The sequence below is a fragment of the Chiloscyllium punctatum genome, chromosome 25, assembly GCF_047496795.1.
Source record: "Chiloscyllium punctatum isolate Juve2018m chromosome 25, sChiPun1.3, whole genome shotgun sequence".
NCBI classification, from domain to species: domain Eukaryota; kingdom Metazoa; phylum Chordata; class Chondrichthyes; order Orectolobiformes; family Hemiscylliidae; genus Chiloscyllium; species Chiloscyllium punctatum.
This window is the reverse complement of record NC_092763.1, coordinates 5,893,760-5,920,482: the sequence shown is the minus strand read 5'-3', so window position 1 is coordinate 5,920,482 and position 26,723 is coordinate 5,893,760. Positions and strand designations below refer to the sequence as shown.

The window sequence follows — 26,723 nt, the reverse complement described above, 5'->3', positions numbered from 1 at the left end:
GCTCTGGTGTTTTTATTCAATTACCTTAAATCTGCGTCCTCTTGATGCTGACATGACTTTGCAAATTGTTTTCCTTACTTATTTGATTTTAAAAAATGATGATTTGGAACACCGTTTAACAACTTTGTCTGCAAAAAAATCTTGGTTCATCTCATTTCTCCATTCAAGTGAAGTCTTTGATTTCTGATATGATTTCTGGTAAATCTTTCTTCACATCTTTCCCGAAGTATGATGACTGGAAGCTGACACAATTCTTCACCTGCGACTTGTTCAATGAACACTTTGCACAGATTTAACATAACTTTCTTGCTTTTCTGCTTTATCTCCTTACTTATAAAGCCAAGGATACTATGCCCTGCCACCTTGAAAGATTTCTGTAGGTACATTCTGCTCCTGCATCCCTTTTCTAATTGTAACTTTTACCTTGTATTACCTCTCCACATTCTTTCTACCAATACTTAGCACTTGCTTTCTCTGCCCTACATTTCCTCTGTCAAGTGCTTGTCCATTTCATAGGCTGTTTATGTCCTCTTCCCACTTTTATCCTCTTCATTGACTTTATTATTGAATTTTGTTTCGACTGTAATCCTTGATTTTCCATCCACTTTACTCAGCTCCTTAAGCGATCAAATATATATCAAGATCAGTGTGCCTATTCCCTATCCTTGAGGGTCACCAGGAGTTATCTTCCTTCAGATCAAAATAAAATTAATTTACCAAAGTAAAAGTCACTTATCAACATTTAGAAGTAGCTAATGAGAGGACACTGACCGAAAACTTGGCAATTTAGTGATAGTTGGGGGAAGACCCTCGTCTATAGCTCTCCCCACACACACAGACATATATACACACACACACACACACACACACACACGTACACACACAGGATACTGCACTAGTGGCAACCACACATTGCTTCCACGGCCCAATGAGTTTAAGTGCCCTCAAGTACTTAACTGGCTACATGCTACTAAACCCTTTCTGGTCTGGAAGTCCATTTTCAGATAATCAGAGGCAAGGAACTCTTTAGTACTGATAGCATTACTGGCAATGATGGCCATTGGCTTTGATGCTCCAAAGCCTACTCCAAGGATTGCTGCTGGACACCTGGACCATTGGGAAGAGGAAAGGTGTTGGTTTTGAGGGCTTTGAGGATTTGGAAGCAAAACCAGGGTGGTGCCTTTCAGCAAGTCCCACCATTTCCCAATGCTGAATACCTCAATCAGAGATTGAGAGCCTGACATTGAAGAACAACTTCCCTTCTGCCCCGCCCCACCCCAATCCATGATGCCTGACATGCTTAGTGTATCCTGTATTTTCCATCCTACTTTGAATTTCATCTTTTGTTTTTGCATTTCCTGCTCTGCTTTTGGTCTCATACAAACAATACCCTGTAAAAACCTTGGGCCAAATTTTGCTATTATGTCCATTTTATGACACTTATGAAAAATGTGTTTTGAAAGTCACGTACACAATATGGTACCCACTGACAACTATTAGCTGCCAACCCCCTCCCACACCACTCACAAATGGCATAAGGCCCAATGATCACCTGATGGTTCAGGTGAGCGTAGCACTGACAGCAAACACCAATGCTTCAGAGCTGTTGTATAATAAAAGAGCTGGTCTCTGAATGGCCTGTATCTCTTCGTGGGTAGGTCGTCTGGTCCTGGGATCCTTGATCATGTGAAAGGCCCATCACTGACCTGACAAGAGCCTAAGTAACACTTGATGCACAAGCATTCTTGGAAAAAGGTGACACAGCTCTCACTGACTATCCAGTCAGCAGCCAAGACACATTGCTGGGTGTATCCCTCTCCTTTTTCAGAAAGGGTGTGATGTGTACAGTCCTCCTGTTCTTTAGCTCTGCCTCGAGATCTGAAGAGGATTCTAAGATTGTCGTCAGAGCCTTTATTTTTGTATGCCCTTTTTTAACAACATCAGATGCATCTCAGCTAGAGTTAGTGAATTTAATACTTTAAGTCCTAACAACATTCTAAGTGCCTTTTCTTTATTTATTTTTATTTGCAGTTAATTCCATGGATTTATGTTTGGCCTATTCTCTTTCAATGTGCTATGTAGTCAGTCTAGGTTGAAATTGTGCAATCATGTAGATTTGGTGTTAGCTTGCTTTCTGATCATAATTTATAATTCAGACCAATAAAAAAAAGATTTTGTTTCCTCTCTACTATGTTGGAAATTTGGACTTAAAAAAAACCTTCCTTCTTGAGCACTTGCTCTGCTGTATGAGACCACATTTAACTATGTTACAGTCATAACTAACCTTTTTACAAACACAATACAAACCTCTTGTTTATCAAAGTAAAAGGCACAAGAATCAGAGGTCATGATGTTCCATTGAATATGCCTACTGTACCTTATTAATAATGCTGTTTTTGGAAGAATATGCTATTTTGATCTTCGAAGCAATGACAACTAACGTTCAAACAAGTGGGCAAGGGGACAATGGTCACCCTGACACCATGAGAAGTTACCCATGGTCACTGACCAAAAGGGTTCGGACAAAAAATTGACACTGTATAGATTTCCCACCCCTAAAGTAAGGTATGTCCATTTGGATATGTGGGAAAATGAGAGAAACAGAGAGAGGGGTCCAGAGGGAATGAGCCACCACCTTCTTGGAGAAGATCAGGAATGAAGTGCAGAACAAAGAGTGTCCCAACCAAATCTATCACCAAGAATCTGAAACATCAGGTATGAACAACTCACCACAGCAAACCTTGGGGTCCCACTGCCCATACTCCTCCATTTTACTGAACAGCTTTGGAATTGGTAAAGTATTCTTATGTGTCACAAGTCATACATTTCCTACCTTTGTCTAATTAACTAATACATCATATCTAACTGCTGCTTAATAAACACAATAAACAATCTGAAACTTCTTACAAATAGTCAACTGCTTATAAAAGTGATCACAAACACATCCAAGAGCTAACAACTTGTCCATTTTTTTCGGAGCTCTTGGGGAAAACACCTTTAATATACATCAACTAATATTCTAATTTTGCACTACTTCTGAAAGATCTCACACTCAGATTATAACGACACATTGATCATATATTAGCAGATGCAAAATTTTGGACAATGTGCACTCAAATGTCTAATACATATTGCTGGCAAGAGATATTTCCTATCATTAACAAATTGCAACTATATATTTGATGCCTCTGAGAGTAAAATGTCCCATCAGACATTACAGATTCATAATCAATCAAAACATTGACACTTGGTCAAAGGAGGAGATATGAGAACAAGTAATGAAAGCTTGGTCAAAGCTGAAAGTTTGAAGAGTGTCTGAAAGGACAAGAGAGATGGAGAGCCACAGAGATTAACATGAAGAATTTCATAATTTAAGCCTTGACTACTGAAGATACAGATCCTAATGGCAAAGTGGCAAAAGCAAAGGGGTGGGGGCTTTCAGGGGTGTGAAATCAGAGAATCAGTTCTAAAGTTTTGTAAAAGCTTTCCATGGAAATATTGTCTTCCTTCTTTTAGGCTTGAACTCTTGGGATGACACAAGTTATTTATTGAAAACTTTCCAAAGAGAATTTAATACTTGGCTGAAAAGAAAATATTTGTCAAACTATTAGAGAATTAAAAGAATGGGATTAATTGATAGCTATTTCAAAGAAAAAACTAACGGGCACCATGAGCAGGATGTGAACTCTACCATTCTATGACTGGCTGCCAATGCTAATGCCACATTGAGAGGGATTGCAAAGGCATCTTTCTCTATTAACCTCCAATTCTCAATCCCTTCCAATGGCAAAATGCCTGATTGTCGACTGTAATTGGCACTTTGTTTGCTAACAGCGTACAGATTATGAACTCGCCCTATGGACAATCCTTGCTCCAGTCAATACATCTTATCAGTCTGTAGCATAGAATATTGCCAAGCTAATACACTGCAGCATCCTGCCACATACTGATTTAATTCATTAATATTTTAGAAATTTGTGTTTTAAAAGACCTATTAAATAGTCTATATAGACCGACAAACTAACTGGTAATTGCATTTAATGGTGTAAGGTTTTGTTATGGCATACTCACACTTTATAATAACAGCCAATTTGGAATTTTTAAATAATAATTTGTTCTAATTCTATCTATTAACTTAAGGAATGAAAATAGGAAGATTTCAGAAATCAAGGTAAGCAATAATTTTGGCAATTTTTAAAGTAATATTAATTTCAAGTTGCACTACCTGAATCAATGAAAACTTGGGAAATGAGCATGAATTACGCAAAACAGTGTAAGCCAATTGTGAAAGAAAAGGTAAGATTCAAATAATAATTTTTCAAGTCTACTATAGAATGACATCTTCCATTCCATGGATGTCTTTAGGATTAGCATAAAACCACAATTTCAATTAACTGGGTTAAGTGTGGACCTCATACTGTGCGTATTGCCCCACAACCATTATTCTCTGCACAGCATCAGACCAAAGGTAAAGTGAGGGGATGCTAATGTGGAGCACAAACACCAACACAGACCTGTTGGGCTAGAAGGGTTGTTTCTTTGCTTCAAGTTTATGTGCAATTCTATAAAATTAGTTGGAATGATTGTTTTGGTCACCAGCTCAGTTGCCACCCACTGACACCACTTGAATGAATTGGAGCTCCCCACTTTGCCTCAGGCTTTGGTTCTTCATCATATCTCATTATATTTTGTTTGACCTCAAAATATTGACATTTGGGGGTTTGCAGTAGTTCTAGTAGTAGTAGTAGTACAAACCCCCAAATGTCAATATTTTTGAGGTCAAACAAAATATAATGAGATACGATGAAGAACCAAAGCCTGAGGCAAAGTGGGGAGCTCCAATTCATTCAAGTGGCTTGTCAAACCTGGCTGTCTAAGCAAATTGACATACTGGGGAGGGTAAACTAGACATTCTTGAAAATTGAGTCCGATCAGAAGCTGTACAAGTTCTTGCTTGGGTTTCCATGGGACAGTTATTTTAATTGATTAAGTTCCAAACCCATGTTATATTAGGTAGATTAGCTTTTCATTGCAGTGATTGGATTTGAAAACTGGGTGCAATTAAATGTTCTGATTAGATTGCTGAGGAAGGTGAAAAAGCTCCTGGAGATATCGTTGCTCTTATTTTTATGGTACTCTAATTTTGATGTTAAAAAGTGCTCAGGACCTTAGATCATTCTATATCAATTTTCTACTGGATTTCAATAAATTTTGAAATCAAATAGTCTGCAGTTATTATTAATTAGTGAACATTGACATTGATGCATGATTAACTCGGTAATAAGACTCATCATTTATTATGATATGTATAGAAATTTACTTTTCCACCAAACAGTTTCATGTTGAACTATCTCTGTCCTTTGGTTTGAATATTAAATTTGAAATCTGATCATTCTTATAACCACGCTTCTGCATGATCTTGATCAGAATTTATTTCTTTGGATTAGGATCACGGATTCCTAATCTAAGGGCAATAAATGGTTAGAGTCAGACTTGATGGCTGATAGTTCCAGAGATGAAATTATATAGAAAAATTGAGAGTTTATTATAACATTGTAATTAAAGAGATTTTGAAACTGATAATTTCACAAGATAGTGTTTTTTGAGGAAATAATTTGTAAGTAAATTATGATACATTATGGCAAAATGTAGCTTTTCCCCCCTAACCACAGTTGAGATTTGGAATATGTTAGTCAAAGGGTTGGAAATATCACTTGTTCCTTCAAATGATTGTGAAAATGAGTGGAATATTTATAGCTCCTGAGCTAAATAGACCCCATTTGAGGAAAATTGGTTGAGATGTCTGGCCCATGCCCTTCTCGATTTTGAAACCAAAATGTTCATACATCGAACCAAGTCTTGGAATGTTGAAGTAAGATTCTTGCTTAGAGAATGGCAAGAGGCCTATCAAAATGAATTATCAATCGTGAACATCCCTGTCATTGTTACTATCTAATCTCACCTCATTAATTTGCACGACCTCAATTCTCCCACTTGCCAGACAGAAACCGGTTGTTGAGAATTCCTGACATGAAAATCTGAATGGGTACCTGATGACTCCAGCTCAGTGCTTGTTCCTCTGGACTTTAATCTTAGACACCTGAGATCAACATGGTAGTGCATATTCCAGGGGTTGTGACTGCATACACCCATATCTATAGACATTGGCACTTTGCATATGCAAGCCTCACAGTATCATTCCAGTACATCTCGTATCCATTTACAGTATGCTTCTGTATGTCAATGTCACATTTTGGCATGCTCTGGCACCTCTTATTGGATTGTTATTGCAAGGGAACTTTGCACATTGAATCAGGCAACAAGCTCATGGATTGAACTAGGCTGCATCTCAGGGCTACTCACTCACTCACTTAGTACAAACTGACTTTGCATCTTCTTGAATGCTCACGGTATCCCTGCCTTACCTTGCTTTTCTGCACTTCAGTCCCTTGGCCAGATCTTAAAGGCACACAGTATTTCTGTATTGCCTTTCTCCTTAGTGCAGTCACAAAGCCAGGCAGCTTGTCATCTATGTTAGCTGTTATCATTCAAGGGGATGGACACGTTGCTATACGACACATGCTAGACAATTCCAGCACCAACCAGCAGCCTATTGGCAAATGCTCTGCATATGGGCATCAACCAAATAAAGGGGTAACAATGGTCTAATGGTATTGTCACTAGATTTGTAATCCAGAGACTCCAATAAGATCTGGATTTGGGTTCTAACCCAACAATGCAGATGATAGAATTAAAAGTCTAATGAAAACCATGAACCATTGTCAATTGCAGTCAAATAAACGTTTGGCTCACTAACATCCTTCAGGGAAGGAAATCTAATGTCTTTACCTGGTCTGGCCTCAATGTGACTCCAAGTATTGTTCTTGACTGTTATCTTCCCTCTGAAATGGCCTAGTAAGCCATTTAGTTGTACTAACTACTAGAAAAGAAAAAGAGAATGAAACCAGATGGACTAACTAGCATCAGCTGAGGTACCAGAAATAACAATGGCTAATACAATCCTATCAAACCCTGCAGAGTCCTCCTTCCTAATACCTGGAGCTAATGCCAAGGTTGGAGATGCTGTCTCACAGTCTAATCAAGCAACAGCCTGACATTATCACTCTTACCAAATCTTATCTCACTCACAATGTTCCAGACAACACCATCACAATCTCTGGGTTTGTCCTATCCCAATTGGAAGGGCAGATCAAGCAGAGGTGTTGGTAAGAAGTTAATGTAGGAGCAGAATCTATTTTGGGTAGAGGACTTGAATGACCATCAACAAGAGTGGCTCAACAATACTATTAATGATCGAGCTAATCAAATCCTAAAATCTGCTAGACCGGGTCTGCAGCAGGAATGAGGATACCAACAAAAAGGAAAAACCTCATCCTCACCAATCAGTCTGCCATAGATTCATCTGTTTGTGGCAGTATTGGCAAGTGTGGGAGGAAGTGACGACTGCAGATGCTGGAGATCAGAATCAAGTGTGTGGTGCTAGAAAAGCACAGGAGGTCAGGTCAAGAGTGATAATCTGAGGAGCAGGAGAATCTACGTTTTGGTCAAAAGCTATTCCTGATGAAGAGCTTATGCTCAAAATGTCGACTCTCCTGTTCCTCGAATGATGCCTGACCGGCTGTGCTTTTCCAGCACCACACTTTCAAGTATTGGCAAGAGTGACCATTGTACCATCTCTGTGGAGACACCTTGAGAATACCCTCCTTAAGCTGTGTGACTATCAACATGCTGAATGGGATAATCTTCGAACAAATCTAAACTTAACGCTGGGCATCTATGAGGCTCAGTGGGCCATCAGCAGCAGCTAAATCATACTGCAACACAATCTGTAATGTCATACCCCAGCATATCTCCCAGGCTACCACTGTCATCAAGCCAAGCAACCAACCCTGGTTCAATGAAGAGTGCAGGAGAGCAGGTCAGGAGCAGCACTAGGTACCTGTAAAAATGCAATGTCAACACATTGAACCTACAAAATATCAGAATTACTTGGTGGCAAGTAGCTTAAGCAGCAAGTGATAGATATAAGTAATTTCACAAACAAAAAATCAGATTTAAGCTCTGTCACATCTAGTTGTGAATGATGGCAGATAATAAAACAATTCACCAGAGGAGGAGGCTCCACAAATATTCCCATCCTCAGTGATGGGAGAACCCAATGGAAAAGAGAAAGCTGAAGCATTTCCAACAAGCTTCAGCCAGAAGTGCTGAGTGCATGATCTATTTCAGTGGCCTCCAGCAATCCCCATGATCACAGATGACAGCCTTCAGCCAACTCAATTTACTCCATGTGATATCAAGAAATGGCTGAAGATACTGGATATTGCAAAGGCTATTGGCCCTGTCAACTTTCTGACCATCGCTCTGGACAGTTGTACTCCAGAACTTGCCAAGCCTTGAGCCAAGCTGTACCATTACAGCTTCAACAGTGGTATCTACCAACACTGTGAACAAATACCAAGATATGTCCCGCACACAAAAAGCAGCTTAAATCCAACCCAGTCTACTGTCAATCATCAGTAAGGGTGATGGAAGGTGTCATCGGCAGACCCATCAAGCAGCACTTGTTTAATAATAATCTTCTCACTAAAATTCTGTTTGGGTTCCATTCGGTTTGGATTGCACTTAGTTTTTGACCTCATTACAGCCTGAGATCAAACATGGACAAAAGATCTGAATTTCACGGATTAGGTGAGAGTGACTGCCCTTGACATCAATGCCACATTTGATCAACTGTGGCATTAAGGAGCCCTAGCCAAACTGGAATCAATAGGGCTAAAGGGGGGGAGCTTTCAACTGGTTGGAGTCATATCTGGTACCAAGGAAGCTAGTAATATAAAACAAATAACTGGGGGTGTTGGAAATCTGAAACAAAAACTGAAATTGCTGGAGAAACTCAGCAGGTCTGGCAGCTCCTGTGGAGTGAAAGCTAGTTTAAGCGTTCCAATTATAACATGAGCCTATGACCTTCTGTGGCAAAGATCATACAGTTGATAAGACAGATGGGTTTACTTTACTCTGATCTCTTCTACATTAATATTTTGCTTCTTGTTAATTTCAATTAACAAATGGTACTTGGTAATTAAATATTATATGACTGCCATTAAATGAAAATAATTACTCAAAATCTAGCGAGAAAGGGAATCTGCATGGCCATTGGTCATTGTAATTTTTAACATAGCAGAAGAGGAGATAGTCAATGACACGTTGACTGGAACATCTATATTAAGAAGCATAGACTAGACAAATCGAAACACTGGCAATAGAAAAACAAGCGCAATGCAATAAATGAAGGGCTTTACTGCTCAAGGAGGTTAGGGGCACTTTAAGACAGTAAACCCATTTGTTGACGTGTTAACATGGAAACAGCAGGCACAAGAGGTTTTCCTCCAGTGCTGTCAGCGAGAAAGGACACAACATATTGTACAAAGTAAAAACAAACTGAAGAAAACAATTCCAACTACAATCAAAATGTCATAGAAACCTCCTTCTAAATGCAGTAGGATGCAGAAAGATATGCAGCGTGACAGCTCCAGCATAATAAATTTCCATTTCATACGAGCGGCTCCGATAAACTGACAGTGACATTTAATGAGAAGAGCGGGGGCACTGTTCACTGACACACTGCTCTGGTTCAAACCAGAAGGTGTTAAGGCACATCAGTCAACATACATGACAAAGCTTCAGTCTGGTAGACTGAAGCTCATTTTCACTTTTTTTTTATTTTGCGATTTCACCATCGTTCGAACTAGTTCAGCTGACTTGATTGCAAATGTCTGTCATGGAACAGTGAATTCAGTCACAAAACAAAATAGGTACAGACTTTCATTTTTAAAAGGCAGGCAGACTATCAGACCAGTTGACAAAGATTTGATGTATCTAAAATCCTCGTACCAATTAAAAAGCATACATACATATTTGTCATAAAGAGATAGTATTTTTTGTTGGATGAAAGAATTAGATTTTAAAATTAAGTTCCAACAGTTCTTTCGATCCCACATATTCCCAATGAAATACATGCAAAAGTATCAAAAGTATCACGTATGACAAACAAAATAGTTCAATCATAGAATTCCAGTTCACTATTCGAATCAATTTAATAGATTATAGAAATTTATATTTCATTGCAATTCTAATTCAAGTACACAATTTTGAGCGAAAGTAATCATGTTTATTTTACAGAATTCAGTTCAGAGCCTGTCGGTTTTTTGTGACATTAAAACATTTTTTTACGGGAACTCAAAGCTCTGCCTGAAGGCGAAAGAGCTTTAATAAGCGAGAGACTGGACAGTTTCAATCTTTTTTTGACATTGTGTCAAACAACCTTGCGAGGCTAAAGGATACTGTCTCTTTATGTCACCTTAAGATGCTTTTTAGCAAGTTCCAAACTATATGGTCAATGCAAACCAGTCCACGATTAAACAACTCAACTATTTGGGAAGGGAGAGGGATAATATGTGTCTTGCAACGCAAATCGGTACTAGAGGCTCAAAATCATTGCAACAGTAAAAAGCAAACATATAAATGAGTATTTCCTTTCAATTGATGCTTGTATTCTGAATAATAGCATGTTATATTCTGTACAGCGAAATGTTTTAATAATCTATTTTGGATAATCTATTTAACACATAAAACACTTTAATTTTATCAACTTTGGTTTTTAATTACTATCAGATTAATCAATACACTTATTTAGTTATTTCTGTCTTTGTCGCAAATTTTCACTTTTCCAACTTGTTTTTCCTAATTAAGCATCAATCTGTAAAGCGTCTTGAGTATATACAAAAGAATCTGCAATCTTACAGATGGCTGAGATTTCTGATCCCTTGGTTTAATCACTGTTACCTGATACTATTAGAAATGATACCATTGATAAGTACGTGCACAGGAATGACATCATACATACCCCTTATAGGAGGGTTCACGTTTGATTCCACATTCAGGTGGACGTTGCGATGTTCTGTGGAACCAGGACAACGAAATGAACTTTCAGAGATACACATACCCCCTAATAATAACAATAATACAAATACTGAGAATTGTAATAACAATCTGCAACATTACGCATAGTATGCAGGGTGAGACGACAGGCCCATCTGAACAGCAGGCCATCAGAGTGTGAGCGCATGACTATCTATGAAAGACAGCACTCACTTCCCATTAGCGATAAAGCAAAATAATGTTACTAGAATGACTGCTGATGTTTAGTGGTTACATTTCTGGTTAATCTAATTGAAAGCTAGAGAAGGAATAAATTTCTTAACATTTTTCACCATTACAAAATCTGGAGCCCAAACATGGATTGTAAATCACAAAGAGGATCTGTCCATTGACAGAGGGGCCTGTTTCACACCAGCAAATTCACATCTTACCCTTACATTATATTGACATTAATAGAAAGTAGATGAAAAACTGACTCAATGCCAAGTTAAACAGAATATGGATCTTTACAGAATGGATACATTATCTGCATTTCGACAGGAAAAATATACTGCACTATTTTAATTATATAATTATGTTCCATTGTTTGTGGCAGACTAAAGTATCGTGCATTTTAAACACTAATGTGTCCCTCGTGATATTGTTAATAAAAGTCACTTGCCAGCACAGCCATTCATGGAATATAGAGTTATTCTAGTGAGGGTGTTAAAGTTTCAAATAAAGTTGTGCATCATCCTCCAAACCGCACTCAATCCTGACTTGACGCTATAACATTGCCCGTTCACTATATCTGGGTCAAAATCCTGGAGCACCCTTCACAGCAGCGTTGTGGTTATATGTACACCACATGGACAGCAAGATTTCAAAAAGACTGCTATGCATTGCCTCAAGGGCCCTCAAGGATGGGTGATAAATGCTGGCTAACCAGCACTGCCCACATCTTGTGAAATGATAAATTACAAAAGAAATGAACATTCTTATACTTGTGCTATAGATATTGAGGATTTTCAATGTTTGGATTTAATTATATCTTGAGAAGGTCTATTAATTTCCTGAATGGAATACATATTGTTAGTGTAAATGCAAAAATCTATGAGCAGAAAAGTGTGTATTTCCAATAAAAACTGATTCCCTGTTTTACTTTGGTATGATTGATCATCTGGTATTCTTAATTAATGTATCCTTTCAAGAGTCATCTCATATTCTAAAGCCAATCACAATACTTTGTCACTAATCATAGGCCACCTTGTAATTTTGCTGACAACAGTTATCTGCAGCTATCTTCAAGGACCAATCCTGTAAATGATTGCTTTGCATTATCTCTGTAAATCATATTGCCATTCTTCAATATTAACCCATATTACTTGTACCATATAAAACCTGAGAGATTTACAAAATAAGTGTTGGAATTTGACAATTAACTGCACAGAAATACGCAAGTATATGTTCTATTTACCCAAAATATGAGATTTCCATTGGCCTTAGCTATGTATAATTTTCAGAAAAAAAATCATTTGATAAAGCAAATCTATGAGAACGTTTGAACAACTATCCTTCAGTGTTGAGAAAAAAGCAGGACAAAAAGAGGGCAAAAGAAATAGGAGAGAAGTAGTGAACATAAATCAGATGGGGTTAAAAAGATAGCTCCTCTATTGAATCATTTGTTCACTGTCCTAATATGGTGCAAGAGTAAAATGAATCCCAATTATGACACTCTGACTGATCTCTATCATAGAAGCAGAGGCATATTACAATAAGTGTCAAAACACTGTTACAAATTGAAGAAAAGGAGAATTCTTTCACAGTTTCCATGCTTGAAGATGCATCTATGAAAGGGTAGATGTAGCTAGGAGCTGAAAATGTGTTGCTGGAAAAGCGCAGCAGGTCAGGCAGCATCCAAGGAACAGGAGAATCGACGCTTCGGGCATAAGCCCTTCTTCAGGAATGAGGAAAGTGTGTCCAGCAGGCTAAGATAAAAGGTAGGGAGGAGGGACTTGGGGGAGGGGCGTTGGAAATGCGATAGGTGGAAGGAGGTCAAGGTGAGGGTGATAGGCCGGAGTGGGGTGGGGACAGAGAGGTCAGGAAGAAGATTGCAGGTTAGGAAGGCAGTGCTGAGTTCGAGGGATTTGACTGAGACAAGGTGGGGGGAGGGGAAATGAGGAAACTGGAGAAATCTGAGTTCATCCCTTGTGGTTGGAGGGTTCCTAGGCGGAAGATGAGGCGCTCTTCCTCCAACCATCGTGTTGCTATGGTCTGGCGATGGAGGAGTCCAAGGACCTGCATGTCCTTGGTGGAGTGGGAGGGGGAGTTAAAGTGTTGAGCTACGGGGTGGTTGGGTTGGTTGGTCCGGGTGTCCCAGAGGTGTTCTCTGAAACGTTCCGCAAGTAGGCGGCCTGTCTCCCCAATACAGAGGAGGCCACATCGGGTGCAGCGGATGCAGTAAATGATGTGTGTGGAGGTGCAGGTGAATTTGTGGCAGATATGGAAGGATCCCTTGGGGCCTTGGAGGGAAGTAAGGGGGGAGGTGTGGGCACAAGTTTTGCATTTCTTGTGGTTGCAGGGGAAGGTGCTGGGAGTGGATGTTGGGTTGGTGGGGGGTGTGGACCTGACGAGGGAGTCATGGAGGGAGTGGTCTTTTCGGAATGCTGATAGGGGAGGGAAGGGAAATATATCCTTGGTGGTGGGGTCCGTTTGGAGGTAACGGAAATGACGACGGATGATACGCTGTATATGGAGGTTGATGGAGTGGTAAGTGAGGACCAGTGGGGTTCTGTCCTATGACTTGTTGACAGTGTACCTATTGGCACAACTTATCTTGAGTTGACCTCTTAAGTGGTCAAGTCTGTTCACCATCTATTCAGGACTGTGGACAGGGTCTCAATGCTTTTGACCCAATCAGAGGGCTCGTACCTCTGGAGCCTTGGCAAACCTAACCAGGCCAGTGGCCTTTGCTGATGCAAGTGTCGGATTTCTGCAGTTCCTCAACACGGAGGCACACTTGGAGCTATTCATAAAATTGCAAACTAATAAGAATCCAAACTGATAATGTCATTTAAATCAGAGGAGAAATCCCCCTGGAGGAATTGCTTGTAGATTGGGGGCATTAATTTAGTGCCCACTGTCCCATTGCTGGGGCATGGAGGAGCTGGTTTCCAGATCCTTGAGCCAAACTCCCCAAATTGTTCTGCCCTTCTCAGTTTCTAACCTCAACTCCACAGTCCAAAAAATCTAGCCTGAAAACACAATGGGCATCTTGGAAAGTTTGCATGCCCTTGAATTTAACAATGTATAATGACAAATAAGACGAAATACTTGGGAATATGCCTGCCCTCTCCGTGAGATGCAAAATAATCCACTGCATTATCAAAAGTGTAGAGAAGTTTCCTGAGGCCCAATTTGATATTCATCATTCAAACAATATCATTTTAATCAATGGCAATTGTCATTATCGTAATGCTGTTTTTGAGGCCTTGCTATGTTCCAAATTGGCTTTCCATTTATCTCTCTTGCTACAATGTCTAAATGTCAGAAGAGTCCTTAGGTTCTAACCAACATTCCCTCTAATGTTTGTTTTCCTGCCCATGGACGTCAGCGTACATGTCAGCAGTTTCTGTAAATGAAAGTCAATGCGTAAGGCAATTGAGTTCCATGGGATCTCCAAGGAACTGCATGACCACAGCTTAGAGTGGACACTGGCTCTAGCATGTTCGGAATGTCTTGAAGTCATTAAAGTGTTTTATTAATCTCAACCTATAATATCTTTCTCATGACTCTGTGATGGTGCCTATATACTTTTTCATTAAAGGAAAACTATATGTATAAATGTAAAACATTAATGGCACCTAACCCTAGGAATGCTGGAATGATGTCATGGAAAATGGCATTAGCTCTATGGGAAAAAAGTCTGCTGTCCTCTCACAACAGCATGTTTGTTCTCTCACCACCTATTTCTCCATATAGTTGTGAGTGCCACAGATTGCATTCATGGATGGTGCAGACTACAAATACATCTTCATGATCCAGAGATGCTAGAGCTTATCTACCAAGCTCAGCAGACCTCTCTCAGTGGTTGATCAGCAGTCATCCATCAAGTTGTAACTGTAGTGGAAATTTATGGAGGAACATTAGGGAATCAGTGCTGAAGTTAAAAACTAATGGGTTGCACAAGCATGATTCGTTATTATTTCTATGAATGAACCAATGAACGCAGATAGAATTGAATAATTTGACAAATACTCTGCATTTTGGTTTGATTGTTTGAGTGATAGTGAAGTGATGAAAAAAACATATCACTGGACTCAACAAAGGTCATGATGCTGGTCATGAACATGGTTGGGATAAGAACTGTAAGATCATTAGGATATCAGGAATTGGAAAATAGAATCACAGGAAGTACTTTTTTATGCATTGTTTGCAGACAGTGTAGGGATCTGGTAACACTGATAAACAATGCCTTTTCTGTTTTTTTTCCTGTTTATGCTATCCCTCCTCCTGTTATAATTCTTATTGTCTTATCATCTTATCATGATGACAAAGTTATGAAGCATACTTCAGATGACCAAAAATCTGGATGCATACTTTGGACTATTGTGAAAAGCTGATCCTAAAGAGTTTGGTCTGCAGAAGCATTGCTTCAGCTTAACGATAGATGCTTAGGAGCAGGATGGTTGTTATTGTGAGCTAGCTCCATAACAGAGAGAAATCTATCACATCACTCATCAGCACGGATGTTACATACAGGACTGAGATGAGGAATACTACATCAGGATTGCTGCTAGGACACTAGACACATTTCTGCATGATGCACTGAAGATAGTCAACAGCAAGATTGAAGGAATGCGATATTTCATGTTGGGAAATTTGGCAGACTGGAGGAGGGGAATCTGCACAGCAATAAGATAGCAGTTTGTGCAGTTTGATAGCAGACCTTGATGAAATCAGCGTTGCGAGTGAAATATAACATTCTTTTATTACACTTTGTCCTGTCCGTAAACTAGAGGTTGCTACTCTTTGCATTGAGAATCTTGATGACACTCCCTTACAAGAGGTGAACAATCTAGATGATGCCTTCAATAAAACTAGCTGGAGCCTGATAGGGACACATCACATAGAGGTTAAAGGACATGTTGACATTGGCAATCACATTCACTGTTGTCCATTCACTAGTTTAAGTATTGAGTTGTACCTACAACAGATTCCACAGCTTGCTGGCAACTACATTTATGAAGCAAAGCTACCTGAGACAGTACTCCTCAGTGGAGTTAGCAGGAAGGTGCATTCTGATGACTTGCTGTGGGTGTGATTTCTCCATCTGGTGCTGCTATTCCCTTTGATCATCAAGTTATAAAGGGAACTTTTCAACACATAAAGGACCTTGCTTAAATATTGTTCAATAAGCCGCTGGGATCATTGGAACAGCTCAATTCAGTATGATAGTTAGCATACTTTAGGTGTGAATTAAACATGTACATATGTCATTTGCTGAATTGGATGCTCAGCATCTGTGTTGTGCTTAAAAATGGCATGATAACACACATTTCTAGGACCATGAACTCCATAGAGATAAAAAGAAAAAGAAATTCATCAAAAATGAACAAGATTCAGTTCGGAGAAGTTATTTCAGTCATGATCTTGAATGACAAAGGTGGCTACAATTCCAATTTTTAAGGTAAATGTGATGGACACTCCATAATTTCCTTCATTTTCCAAAAGAATTTCATTTCCACATTCAATAATTGCTGCTTCAAGTAGCTTTCAGAACTTTTGGGTGTTGCTGCCTGAATTGAATTTTCTTATTCTGGGATAGCAATAGCTTGCTCAGCAGTACAATTTACAAATATCTGTGGAAAAATCAATATGTTTTAATTATAAAGAACAAAAGCAAGACCAGATACAGATCTATTGTCTGTCTTATAGGTCAGCTGGGTCACACAGCAAAGAAATGGAGCTTTCACAGCCTGAGAAATTGAATGCATACAGAGTTCATGGTTTCCTTTTGAACAAGGTTATCTTTATTGCAAGTCAGTTTTACCTGGTGTTGTCCGGCAGAAATTACTTTACTTTTATCTGAAGACCTATGCATTTTCTTTTCTTTAATTGAACCATATATCTCTTAATTTCAAACAGCTGATTTTCTGCTTTTTCTTGTTGGCTTTAAATTCATTGTATCTATCTCAGATCACATCCAGCAAAGGCATTATCTGATCCAATCATTTTATCCTTGGCTTCACAATTTAAGTTTGACCTGCCGAAGTTAATTTAATATGGAGGTAGCCTCCAGCTAACAGCCTCAGACAAATATCTATAGAATTTGCACATACAGTTCACAGACCAGACTATACTGTTAACTGTGCCTTGTGCAGTGCTTAGATGGGTAGACATGTCTTGGCTAGATACTCTGTGTGTTTTTTTTATTCATTCTTGGGACGTGGATGCAACTGCAGGCCAGCATTTATTGCTTGTCCCTGGTTGCCCTTCAGAAGGTAGTGGTGCGCTGCCTTCTTGAGCTGCTGCAGAATGTATGCTGTAGATAAGCCCGACCTAAGGGAGGGAATTCCCAGATTTTGACCCCGCGACATTGAAAGAATGGTGATATATTTCCAAGTCAGAATGGTGAGTGACTTAGAAGGGAACTTGCAGATCGTGGTGTTCCCATGTATCTGCTCTCTTATCCTCCTAGATGGAAATAGTTGTGGATTTGGAAGGTGCTGTTCAAGGATTTTTGGTGAATTTCTACATTATATCTTGGAGATGGTATACACTGCTCCCATTGAGTGTGGGTGGTAGAAGCAGTGGATGCTTGTGGATGTGGTGCCAATCAAGCAGACTGCTTTATCCTGGATAGTGTCATGCATCTTGAGTGTTATTGGAGCTGTATCCATCCAGGCAAGTGTGGACTATTCCAACACACTCCTGACATGTGACTTGTAGATAGTGGACAGACTTTGGGGAGTCAAGAGGTAGGTTACTCACCGCAGTATTCCTGTTCTTGTAGCCAGTGTTTATGCAATGAGTCCAGTTTCTTGCCAATGGTAACCCCAGAATATTGATAGTAGGGGTTCAGTTATGGTAAAACCATAGAATGCCAAGGGGTGATGATTAGATTGTCTCTTATTGAAGATAGTCTTTGCCTGGCATTTGTATGATGCAAATTTACTTGCCTCTAGTCAGCTCAAGCCTGGATATTGTCCAGATCTTGTTTCATTTGAACATGGACTGCTTCAGTATCTGAGAACATATGAATGGTGTTGAACATTGTGCAACAATTGGTGAACATCCCATTTCTGACCTTAAGATAGAGGTAAGATCTTTGATGAAGTAGTTGAAGATGGTTAGGTCCAGAACACTATTCTGAGGAACTCCTGCAGAACTGTCCTGGAGATGAGATATCAGATCTCCAACAATGACAACCATCTTCTTATGCGCCAGGTATGACTCCAATCAGTGGAGAGTTTGCCCCCAATACTCTTTAATTGCAACTTTGCTACGGCTCTTTGATGCCAAACTCTGGTGAATGCATCTTTGATATCAAGGGGCTATTATTCTCACCTCACTTCTGGAATTCAGCTATTTTGTCCATGTTTGAGCCAAGGCTGTAATAAGGTCAGGAGCAGCGTGACCGTGGCAGAACCCAAACTGGGCATCAGTGAGCAGGTTAATGCTGAGCAGGTACTTCAGGAGCAAAATATGCAGTAAATGACAGAACCCTTAGTAGCATCAACATACAGAGGGATCTATGTATACAGGTCCACAGTTCTCTAAAAGTGGCAACCCAAGTGGATAAAGTGGTCAAGAAGGCATACAGCATGTGTGAATTCATCAGCCAGGACATTGAATATAAAATTGACAAGTCATGTTGCAGCTGTATACAATGTTATTTAGGCCACATTTGGAATATTGGGTGCCGTTCTGGTCACCACACTACCAGAAGGGTATGGAGGCTTTGGAGAGTGCACAGAAAAGATTTACCAGGATGTTGCCCGGTTTGGAGGGTACTGGCTATGAGGAGAGATTGGACAAACTTGGTTTGTCATCATTTGAACGAAGGATGAGGCATGACCTGATAGACAGTTCCAAAATTATGAGAGGCATAGATAGAATGGATATTCAGAGTTCTTTTCTCAGGGTAGAAATGTCAATTACTCGGGACATGGTTTTAAGATAAAAAGAGGTAAGTTTAAATGAGAAATGAGAGGCAAGTTTTTTTTACACAAAGCGCAGTAAGTGCCTGAAAAGCGTTGCAAGAGGGAGTGGTGAAGATGGATACAAGAACAATCTTTCAAAAGCATCTTGACTAGAGGTATATGGATGCAGTAGAGGCAAAAAAAGTTGTTAGTTTAAAAAGCCATCGTATGTTGGCACTGTTTTGGTGGGCTGAAGGGCTTGTTCCTGTGTTGTATTATTTTTTGCTCTTTGAACCATTCACAACTGGTTGTGGCAAGACTGCAGAGCTTAGACCATGTTTGCTGGTTATGGGATCACTTAGTTCTGTCTATCACTTTCTGCTTATGCTGTTTGGCATGCAAGTAATCCTGTTTGGCAGCTTCACCAAATGACACCTCATTTTTAGGTGTGCCTGGTGCTGTTCCTGGCATGCCCTCCTGCACTGTCCACTGAACTAGGGCTGATCACTTGGCTTGACTCTAATAGCTGAGTGGGAGTTATGCCAGGCCATGAGATTGCAGATTGTGTGGGAGTATAATTCAGCTGCTGTTTTTGGCTCACTGCACCTCATGGATGCCCATTCTTGAGTTGCTAAATCTGTTTAAAGTCTGTCCCATTGGGCAAGGTGATAGCATCACAGAACATAGTGGAGAATGTTGTCAATGATGGGACTTTGTCTCCAGAAGGACTGTGCAGTGGACACTCTTACCAATACTATCTTGGACAATACATCTGTAGCCTGCATATTGGTTAGGATAATGTCAAGTATTTTTTTCTCTCTTGCTGGCTTTCTCAATACCTGCTGTAGGCCCAATTTAGTGACTATGTCCTTTGGACCTGACCAGCTTCTCCTGAGATGTTTTTACCCCAGGTCCAGTTCTTCTGAATTCAGACTCTGACACCAGCAGCATGTAATGGACCTGGGGCAAAAAAGTCCTTGGAGAAGCTACCAGAGAAAAGCCAGTGCTTCCTGATTGGCCCAGGCTAACGATCCCAATCAAGGATCTCATAGTCAATAAGATCCACCTGGTTCCAGCCACCAATCAACATTCCTAATGGATGAGATATTTCTGCTCAAAAGCCCCACACACTATAGTGGCTGCTTCACAAACTCCCCAATTCTCTGCAGAAGGATTTCCAACTGATCAGGAATTATAATCATCCCTTACTCCTAATACCCAATTCGTGATCATGTTTTTTAAAAATGAATGATGATTTTTTTTCCCCACCACTTGTTCAAAAATGTTGATGAGGAGGAATACATTTCTCAATTTTAACAACTTGCTGCTTTTATGGAAAGTATAATGCACACTGACACAAACTTTTCCAGAGTCTTTGAGTAACTTACAGATCTGGAACTTTGGTCTTGGCTTAGTGTAGCACATTTGTTTCTGAGCTAGAATTTTAACTCCATTTGAGAACAGTGAATGTATAATCTACTTCAGAGTTGCACTACAAGAAGCTTGCACTGTTAGAGGTGTCATCTCTCAGATTGAGACATGAAATTAAAGACCTTTCTACTGCATTTAACTGATAGAAAACCATCAGTGAAGTTCTCCTGTTACCTGAGCCAATGCTTTGACTGCAACAATCACTAAAGCAGGAACATATCCAAATAAAAAACAGGAACTGGAATTGCTCATTTAGCCCTTTGAGGCTGTTCCACAATTTTTCAAATCTATGGCTGATTTTGAACCTCAATTCCACCTTCTCCATTCTCCACATATTCTCTAACTCCACTGGCCCCCAAACATTACTCGATCTCTGACTGAATATAGTCAATAAATGAATATCATAGTTCTCTAGGATAGAATAATAGGTGATTATTTTTATCCTAGTCTTGGTTCTAAATGATAAACACATTATTCTGAGTATGTACCCAATGTTCTAGATTCCTCAGATAATCTAATTATTTATTTCATGAATGCTTGATAGATCTTTGTGACAATAATGATAAGAGTACAACATATTTTACGAATTGTGTGGTACTTCAGGACGATAACACTCTTGTGAAAGGCACTATATAAATGCAAGTTCCTACATCTGTTAGAAAACTCCACAAAATCAATATCTGGGTTTAGAATCTAACTCATTGTCTCACCTTCCACATGCCGTCAATCTGGCTTTTTACTTAGCAAAGGGTGGGAATGCCAAGCATGGCATTTGAATAACAAAGGTACATTCTATCAATATGTCATCCTGGAAGACAGCTGCACAAGCTAGGCATGCAAAATAAAAACTGGACTTAAGCAGCTTTAAAAATTTAACAAACAAGAAACTACAGTAATTTTGGATTTGTGTAATAAATTAGAGGCAAAGGGATATTAAAGGACATATAATTAGCTATTAAATCTTCACATAAGGAGTTATCCTTTTTTGAATTTTCCCATGTACTTCTAGTGCATTACATCTTTTGGGTGATATGGTTTCCTGGAGTGGATAATGTGAGCCTGTTTTATTTGTGAATCATTCTAAACATTCTGTGGTGGAATATGTCTCAGGTTTTGAGCATGTGATTCAAACTGCAGCAGCCCAGAGCTTCTAAATGGTGTGCACTTTAAAAAATTTGAATGTCAAGTTATCCCTCTGGATTAAGCACTTAAAATAACCAATTTTAATTTGAATTAAACTGTAGTTCAAATGAAGCAGATTTTTATATTGAATAACAAAACCTCCTTAAGATTATCTTTTAATAACTGAAGCGCATGTTCCTTTTTCTAAACTTCAGGTAGTTTTTTTTACCCATAATCTTCATCTTTTTTTTGACTGCACTTGGATACATCAATTCTGGAAATGTTTCCAAGAATAGCAGGCACTCTGGATGTTATTTTCTAGGTAGCCAGTTGAAGAAAGAAGAATCTAAAGCCACTCTTAAATTGGAATTGCTCTAATCACAGAGTTAACTGTTCTAGTTATTTATCTCTTGACTCCACTCACCTTTCATATTAGGAAGCATATCGTTATTTTGTTACACAAATGTTTCTTTTCTTATATACTCAAGTAACCTTCTGATCAATGCCTTCCATTTGTATATACTTATTTTAATTGACACCATTAACATGTTTACTGAACAAACACCCATAATTCATGCAGGATGAGTCACTAACAGAAGAAGACATTAACGTCAAGCCAGATTCTTATCAAACCTTCAGACACACATACTTCCAGCAATGGTGACGAAATAATAATAAGGAGTGGAGAGTCAGTTCAATGTTTTATTCCAATAATCTTGGCACAAGCCCTATTTACTTCAATATTTTGTTTTAAAAATGTGCTGGAGAAACTCAGAAGGTCAGGCAGCAGCTATAGAAAGAAACAGTGTTAAAATTTTGAGTCAAGTAAAACTCTTGTTTCGAACTGCAAAGAGATGGCTTTGTGCTGGTTCAGGTTTGGAAGCTGCAGGTGGAACAGAAAGGTAGACCAAGGAAACACAGAATGGAGGGCAGAGATCATGGTCTGCAGTGATTGCATTCAATATTGAGTCCAGAATGCTGTAAAATGCAGAAAGAAAGAGGATTCTGGGTAATCCAAGATGGAGGATGGGAAAAATTTCTGGCTGTAACAGCTGTTCCTTTTTTGAGGTATTTTAGGTGCTGGAGGTGATTTCCTCAAATTGCAGGAGCAGCAATTACTGTTCCATATGCAGTTGGAGTGTTTTGGAACTTTGGAAAAAAAAATCAAAACTACAGCAGTTTTAAAAGGGAGAAGAACAGACAAAGGAAGCACATGGTGAGGAAAGAGAGAGCACTGTTTTGGAAAATGTAGGGGGTGATGGATTCTCAGGGGAATGTAGCACGAACAGCCAAGTTTCTGGTCTGGAGACTGGCTCTAATGCAACGAGGTGTACGTCAGGTTCCAAGAGATCTATGTGTTAGGGGATTCTCTGGTTTGAGGTACAGACAGACGTTTCTGTGGCTAGCAGCAAAAAAACAGAATGGTGTATTGCTTCCCTGGTGCCAGGATCAAGGCTGTCTCAGAGAAGGTGGAGAATGTTCTCATGGGGGAGAGGGGCCAGCAAGAGGTCATTGTTCACATTGGAACCAACGATATAGGAAGGGAAGAGGTTGAGATTCTGAAGGGAGATTACAGTGAGCTAGGCAGGAATTTAAAAAGGAGGTCCTCGAGAGTAGTAATATCTGGATTACTCCTGGTGCTATGAGCTAGTGAGGGCAGGAATAGGAGGATGGAGCAGATGAATGTATGGCTAAGGAGCTGGTATATGGGGGAAGGATTCACATTTTTGGATCATTGGAATCTCTTTTGGTGTAGAAGTGACCTGTACAAGAAGGAGGGATTGAACCGAAATTGGAAGGGGATGAATAGACTGATAGGGGGATTTGCTAGAGCTGCTCTGGAGGATTTAAACTAATAAGGTGGGGGGCAGTGGGCAGGGGGGGGGGGGGGGGGGGGGTGGTAGCTGTGGGACCCAGGGAGATAGTGAGGAAAGAGATCAATCTGAGACTAGCACAGTTGAGAACACAACAGAGTCAAACAGTCAGGGCAGGTAGAGACAAGGTAGGACTAATAAATTAAACTGTATTTATTTCAATGCAAGGGGCCTAAACAGGGAAGGCAGATGAACTCAGGGCACGGTTAGGAACATGGCACTGGGATATCATAGCAATTATGGAAACATGGCTCAGGGATGGGCAGCACTGGCAGCTTAATGTTCCAGGATACAAAGGCTACAGGAAGGATAGAAAGGGAGGCAAGAGAGGACAGGAGGTGGCATTTTTGTTAAGGGATAGCATTACAGCTGTGCTGAGGGAGGATATTCCCAGAAATACATCCAGGGAAGTTATTTGGGTGGAACTGAGAAATAAGAAATGGATGATCACCTAATTGAGATTATATTATACACCCACTAATAGTCAGGGGGAAATTGAGAATCAAACTTGTAAGGAGATCTCAGCTATGTGTAAGAAAAATAGGGTGGTTATAGTAGGGGATTTTAACTTTCCATAGTGTTAAGGGCTTAGATGGAGAGGAATTTGTTAAGTGTGTACAAGAAAATTTTCTGATTCAGTATGTGGATGTACCTACTAGAGAAGGTGCAAAACTTGACTTACTCTTGGGAAATAAGGCAGGGCAGGTGACTGAGGTGTCAGTGGAGGAGTACTTTGGGGCTAGCGACCATAATTCTATTAGGTTTAAAATGGTGATGGAAAAGGATAGTCCAGATCTAAAAGTTGAAGTTCTAAATTGGAGAAAGGCCAATTTTGACCGTATTAGGCAAGAACTTTCAAAAGCTGATTGGGGCAGATGTTCGCAGGTAAAGGGATGGCTAGAAAATGGGAAGCCTTCAGAAATGAGATAACGAGAATCCAGAGAAAGTATATTCCTGTTAAGATGAAAGGAAAGGCTAGTAGGTAGAGGGAATGCTGGATGAGTAAAGAAATTGAGGGTTTGATTAAGAAAAAGAAGGAAGCATATGTAAGGTATAGATAGGATAGATCGAGTGAATCCTTAGAAGAGTATAAAGGCAGTAGGAGTATACTGAAGAGGAAAATCAGGAGGGCAGAAAGGGGACATGAGATAGCTTTGGCAAATAGAATTAAGGAGAATCCAAAGAGGTTTTACAAATACATTAAGGACAAATGGCAACTAGGGAGAGAATAGTGCCCCTCAAAAATCAGCAAGGCGGCCTTTGTGTGGAGCTGCAGAAAATGGGGGAGATTCTGAGCGAGTATTTTGCATCAGTATTTACTGTGGAAAAGGATATCGAAGATATAGACTGTAGGGAAATAGATGGTGGCATCCTGCAAAATGTCCATATTACAGAGGAGGAAGTGCTGGATGTCTTGAAACGCATAAAAATGGATAAATCCCCAGGACCTGGTCAGGTGTGCCCTAGAACTCTGTGGGATGCTAGAGAAGTGATTGCTGAGCCCCTTGCTGAGATATTTGTATCATCGATGGTCACAGGTGAGGTGCTGGAAGACTGGAGGTTGGCTACCATGGTGCCACTGTTTAAGAAAGGTGGTAAGGACAAGCGAGGGAGCTATAGACCAGTGAGCCTGATGTCGGTGGTGGCTAAGTTGTTGGAAGGAATCCTGAGTGACAGGACATACATATATTTGGAAAGGCAAGGACTGATTAGGGATAGACAACATCGTTTTGTGCGTGGGAAATCATGTCTCACAAACTTGATTGAGTTTTTTGAGGAGGTAACAAAGAGGATTGATTTAGGTAGAGCGGTAGATGATTTCTATATGGACTTCAGAAAAGCGTTCGACAAGGATCCCCATGGAAGACTGATTAGCAAGGTTAGATCTCATGAAATAAAGTGAGAACTAGCCATTTGGATACAGAACTGGCTCAAAGGTAGAAGACAGACGGTGGTGGTGGAGGGTTGTTTTTCAGACTGGAGGCCTGTGACCAGTGGAGTGCCACAAGGATCGGTGTTGGGTCCTCTACTTTTTGTCATTTACATTAATGATTTGGATGCGAGCATAAGAGGTACAGTTAGTAAGTTTGCAGATGACACCAAAATTGGAGGTGTAGTGGACAGCGAAGAGGGTTATCTCAGATTACAACAGGATCTTGTCCAGAGAGGCCAATGGGCTGAGAAGTGGCAGATGGAGTTTAATTCAGATAAATGCGAGGTGCTGCATTTTGGGAAAGCAAATCTTAGCAGGACTTACACACTTAATGGTAAGGTCCTAGGGAGTGTTGCTGAACAAAGAGACCTTAGAGTGCAGGTTCATAGCTCCTTGAAGATGGAGTCGCAGTTAGATAGGATAGTGAAGAAGGGCGTTTGGTATGCTTTCCTTTATTGGTCAGAGTATTGAGTACAGGAGTTGGGAGGTCATGTTGCAGCTGTACAGGACATTGGTCAGGCCATTGTTGGAAAATTGCGTCCAATTCTAGTCTCCTTCCTATTAGAAAGATGTTGTGAAACTTGAAAGGGTTTAAAAAAGATTTACAAGGATGTTGCCAGGGTTGGAGGATTTGAGCTACAGGGAGAGGCTGAACAGGCTGGGACTGTTTTCCCTGGAGCGTCGGAGACTGAGGGGTGACCTTATAGAGGTTTACAAAATTATGAGGGGCATGGATAGGATAAATAGACAAAGTCTTTTCCCTGGGGTTGGGGAGTCCAGATATAAAAGAGACCTAAGGGGCAATGTTTTTATACAGAGGGTGGTACATGTATGGAATGAGCTGCCAGAGGAAGTGGTGGAGGCTGATATAATTGCAACATTTAAGAGACATTTGGATGGGTAGATAAATAGGAAGGGTTTAGAGGGATATGGGTCGGGTGCTGCCAGGTGGGACTAGATTTGATTGGGATATCTGGTTGGCGAGGATGAGTTGGACCAAAGGGTCTGTTTCCATGCTGTACCTCTCTATGACTCTATGACTCTAAAAATGGAAGCAACACTAATCCAACTTGAGGTGGGCTTCGTTAGAACACTACAGGACAGAAACATGAGCATTGGATGGTCCATTGAAATGACGAAGGACCGGAACGTCAGGGACTTGCTTGCAGAGTAATTGGAGGTGCTCCACAAAATATTTCTCCAGTGTGTCCATTATATCTCTTGAATCCACTCCACTGATTTTGGGGTCAGGGAGATGTAGCAGGGAGAGAATCCTCG

The 26,723-nt window shown here is 40.0% G+C and overlaps 1 protein-coding gene across 4 annotated transcripts in view; it reads right to left on the bottom strand.

Annotated features, from left to right (window-relative positions):
• Nucleotides 1–26,723, bottom strand: part of pcdh11 (protocadherin 11) — a 739,867-nt gene that overhangs the window by 75,517 nt on the left and 637,627 nt on the right. For 2 of the 4 annotated variants that reach the window (XM_072594671.1, XM_072594670.1), the window contains exon 4: nucleotides 10,928–11,029. The exons of 1 other annotated variant lie outside the window; for it this stretch is intronic. In XM_072594671.1, coding sequence (XP_072450772.1) covers nucleotides 10,928–11,029 — 102 coding nt within the window. The remainder of the gene's footprint in view (nucleotides 1–10,927; nucleotides 11,030–26,723) is intronic. One more of the 4 variants, XM_072594672.1, reaches the window with a different exon arrangement.